Below are 4,524 nucleotides of genomic sequence, written 5' to 3'. Positions count from 1 at the left end.
GGTGGAGCGACGGGTTTACCATCACAAATGCTTTGGGTATGACGTACGCGCTGCCGCTCGGGCACATTGCTCCGACGACGCACCGCGATCAAGAGACGTCGTTTCGCATGTACTGGTCATTCGCAAGTGATCTCTGGGCCATCGGTGCGACGAATACCACAACCATTGGCGGCTGTAGTTTGCTCCGGTCGAGTCCCCAATTTGCTTTTGCCAACTGGTCGAGTATGTCTGTGCTGACGGAGAATCGGACGTTGCCGAGTCCTCTCTCGTTGGGGTTGCAGCTCGTTGCGTCGGCCGTCGGGCCCTTCAACAGCATCGATATGTTTGTGATACCGTGCCCGGCATCGGCTACATTCTTTGTCAAGCGGGCTGCCACCGCGCTGGCCCACGTTCTGCATGTCGATGCTGCGGCGTTCTCAGAGTTGCGAGTGCGGGACGTCCTCCAGCAGATACCCCCCGCGCTGCTGGCAAATGGAACCGCCCATGTCACGTGCGGCAACATTTTTTGTGGCAACGACGTCGCGCCGTACCCGTCGTACGGCGGCCTGTACGGGGGGTTTGGCGCCGACAAGCTGTGCCATAGCTTGCAGTTGGAGCTCTTGTACCCAACCGCACGCCACGTCGTCACTTCGATCCTCGGTATGCACGCAATTTACGCCCACACTGTGAATTTCAACCGCATTTGCGCGCTCGACACGCTCGCGTCACCGAGTTGCGCCGCCGACCACGTTGCCTTTTGGACCTACGTAACTCAGACGCAGGCTGGTGTGTTTACCGAAGCAACAGCGGCGGCTGTCGCCGCGTTTGCAGATGTCCAAGCGCTCAACGTGAGCGCGGTGCAGTTTGTGACGTCGGCGACACACGATCTTTCTCTCTTTACCACGGCTCTCTTTCCGCGCAGCGACATGGCGTGGTCCTTCTATGGCTACCATTTTCTGTACGAATGGGCCACGGGTCGACGCGAAGTGGTGCGTTTTCTTGGCGACGCCGGCGAGATGACATTATTGTCCTCGGTGAGCCCGCTCTTGGCCATGCCGCCAAGCCCGATCGCCGTACCGTGGACGTTTACGTGGCTACTTCAGCTCGGTTGTCTGTATGTCACCCTTGTGCTCATTGGTGTGGTTGGTCTGGGCGCGTGCCATACGCTCGTCGTGTCGCGCGGGCAGGTGGAAGGCTTCAACCTCTTGTGCGTCAACCGGCTCGTGGGCCTCGTCTGGGTTGGCCGCCCGCTCTTGCTATTGCGCAGCATCACGGCTCTCGTGCTGCTCAACACGGCGCCACTCACGCTTGTACGCGGTGCCGGCGCGGTGACCTACGCCATCTCACCACCACTTCCTTGGTACAAGACGGTTCTGGCCGCAGCCGAGGTCACGTGGCTCGTCTATGTACTCAATGACGTTTTGAGTTGCTTCACGCTGCAGTATACGTCCACATATGCGTTCAAAAGTGCCAATGCCGCGTTGACGATCGGGGCCATCTCCACGTTTCTCTTGCCTGTATCGCCCGTGTTTCACGTTGCGCGGCGCTGCAACGCGATCAATATGGACGATCGCGTCGATTGCATCAGTGCCAACGTGGCGATCGGGTCCATACATCGCGTTTACATCCTCATGGGGCTCTCAACCGCCAGCATTCTTGGCTGTTTTGCGCTGGACCGCTGGCGCTGGCCACAACTGGCCCCGATCGAGCTCGTGTCGGCGGCGCTCAATGCGCATAGCATTTATATGCTTCGCCTGGACCGCTGGAAATTCGGCAACGAGTACTTTCTCGATACGACGTCGGCCATCATGACCGGGCTCCTCGCGTGGCGCCACAAGTCGCTTTGGTACGTGTTGGACATCAAGACGTGGCGGCTCGTGACGCGACCGTTCGTCGAGTTTGCGACGACGCACGACGATGGCGATAGTCGCCGCTTTCAGCGCGCGATCCCGATCAGCCGACTATAATGGACGTTTTTTGTCCAATATATACAGCGCCATGGAGCTCTGTCGACGGTAGTAACCCTGGACGGCACCGTGGGAGCGAGAACGCCTATGACCATCAGTGTACACAATACTGTCATGCTAGCATGATCAATCGAAAAATATAAGCTATGCATAACCCTAGTCATTGATATATCATCCACATCGAACGATGGAGAACAAACTACCACGTTGCAGAGTATGACATGCTTGAAATGCCAGATTAGGGCTGGGGTTCCCAGAGCCGGGGTGATCTCTGCTCGGACGGAACGCGAGGACACAGCTACAGTGTACCCTCGTATTTATAATATTGACCTAGTGTCTACCACGAGCTAGACAACCTTCGTACAGTGTCCAATATAAAGTGGTCCCTGGCGTCGAGGAAACAAGATATATGTAAACATGTTCCAAACATGTTTTATACTCATTTTACCACTTGTGGTCATTTCAAATCGGTTGCAGCCGCGCGACGAACATGGGCTACCGCGACGTCCTCGCGAGCGCGCCGCTCCTGTCGCTCATCACTGCCTACCAAGCGGGCGTCAACCTAGACGTCTGCGTCCTCACGCGCCTTGGCCACAACCCGGCGAACGGCGACCTCGGGCCTGTACACGCAGTCATGGCACCGTGGCTCGATCGCGTCGGCTTGCGCTTCATCCATGAGCTGTGCCCGTCGCTCGTCTTTAGCTACGCGCTCGAGTATGGCCGGGTCGATCTCTTGCGCGAGCTCATGGCGACGAAGATGATGTTCTTCACGGTCGATTCCTGGCATCTTGTTTTCGGAAAATGGACGCGCTGCATTGGCCAGCACCGGCATTTGCAGCGGTCGTACGCCGATGCATGGGACGTGTGCTACGAGTATGACCGCATTCGCGGTCCGATAAGCTTGGACCACCGCAAATTGTGCGTGGTCGGTCACTTGTGGCACCTTGCCGTCGCTGCCTGTCTCGGTGGCCACGTCGACTTGCTTCGACGAGCCTTGAAGCACGACGTCATTCCATATCCGTCGACGTTGCTAGCGATTGCCCTGCGCGCCGGCCGAGCCTGCATTGCACAGGAGTTTTTGGCCCGGAGTGTGATCTTCGTCTTCACGGCCGACGATGTCCGGCATGCCGTCACGAGCGGCAGCGTCGACCTCGTGGTTTTTCTCTTGGAAAACAGCGCTGGGAGCATGGTGGCAGAGGCATTCCGAGAAGGGGTCATCCAGAACCAACTTGTGCTTCTTCAGCGGCTCTGCACCACGTGCCACGACCAAACGTATTGGCTCATGGCCCTCCAGATCGCTGCTGCCAACCTCCGAGATGACGTGATCGCGCACTTTGCAGCGGCACCCGAGTTTCATCTGACGCCAGCCGAAGCTGCGCGGGTGCAACGACGTCGCAAGCGCATCGCCAAAGATTTGCCCGTTCGGGATACACGGTTGCGGAAGTAGCGCGCCATGTGTCGCGGCTCGCCAAGATAAGGTTGCTCGAAGATCTTATGCAGTATCCACCAATCCATCCATCTATCCAAGTATTCGCAACGTACTGTAGTATCCCTCTTCGCCAGCTACCCGCCGACCCAGCTTTGCACCCAGCTTACTGAAGCTCGCCCCAGAGCCTGATAGCCACAGCTTGGATAATGGCCCTTTGAACCGTTTGCTGAGACGCACGACGATGGCGGCTGCCGCGTGAAGCGCGCCATTCGATTAGCAGCCAACGCTGGTGGTCTCTGCATATCGGGTCTGGACCGACTGCGCCTGCAAGCACCGTCATTTGCAACGCGAGTACTAGTACGCCGACGTCACGGCGTGCACTTCGACAACGGCCACTTCTTCGATCTCGACGGCATGTTTCTAGCATGTTTGGCTCTGTTTACCGCCTTGCCGTCGTGACCTGTCTCGGTGGCCACATCAACTTGCTTCCTTTTGCATTTGAGAGCGATGACAGTCCGGTCCTCTCGAGATTGAAACTAATAGCACTACGCGCCGATCGACTCTGCACTGTGCAGGACCTCTTGGAGCACGGCGGTATCTCCACCTTCACGGCCCGGCATGCGCAGCTGGCAAGCAGCAGTGCGGACGTCGTTTCCCTTAGAGTTCAGATGACATGACGTTCGTGTAGCTGCAGCCCAAAAAAAGCTTGCGCTTCTCCAGTGGCTCTGCGCCAACGTCCCGAGTCGGGCGTTTTGGGCTACCGTCACCACCTCCACTTTGACGCGATCGCGTACTTGGTAACGACGCACGACCTCCATCTCTTGTAGCTCGACGCGTCTGCATCGCAAGCACTACGACAGCATGTCGCCCACCCGGCAGACGCGATTGCGGTTCTCGCAGTATGAGCACGCAAAGTTGTGCGTTATCTGGCACTCGATCATTCTATCAACTTATCAGTCTATCAATGTATCAGCTCATCAATCTTGGTATTGTGGCATTGTGCATGTGTGCTCTGCTGCGACCAGGGGTACATATTATGTAGCCCTGGTTGCGACAGGTAAGGTAGGAGTAGGATTAGGGTCCTGAGGTACATGTACGTGTTGGTGGAGGGCCGATCGGGCTGGTGCTGTGCCTGCGTACTATTGTCCA

General features: G+C 57.3%; 2 protein-coding genes across 2 annotated transcripts; both read left to right on the top strand.

Moving 5' to 3' along the window:
• Positions 1-38: 38 nt before the first annotated feature.
• Positions 39-1,959, top strand: SDRG_03994 (hypothetical protein; the record flags this gene model as incomplete). Its single annotated transcript, XM_008609644.1, has 1 exon — positions 39-1,959. The coding sequence occupies one exon, from the start codon at positions 39-41 to the stop codon at positions 1,944-1,946; it is 1,908 nt and encodes a 635-aa protein (XP_008607866.1). The 3' UTR covers positions 1,947-1,959.
• Positions 1,960-2,436: 477 nt separating this feature from the next.
• On the top strand, positions 2,437-3,393 carry SDRG_03993 (hypothetical protein; the record flags this gene model as incomplete). Its single annotated transcript, XM_008609643.1, has 1 exon — positions 2,437-3,393. The coding sequence occupies one exon, from the start codon at positions 2,437-2,439 to the stop codon at positions 3,391-3,393; it is 957 nt and encodes a 318-aa protein (XP_008607865.1).
• Positions 3,394-4,524: the final 1,131 nt, after the last annotated feature.

Source organism: Saprolegnia diclina (assembly GCF_000281045.1).
Source record: "Saprolegnia diclina VS20 unplaced genomic scaffold supercont1.9, whole genome shotgun sequence".
NCBI classification, from domain to species: Eukaryota; Oomycota; class Saprolegniomycetes; order Saprolegniales; family Saprolegniaceae; genus Saprolegnia; species Saprolegnia diclina.
The sequence above is the reverse complement of the archived record's forward strand: the minus strand, read 5'-3'. Positions and strand labels throughout refer to the sequence as shown.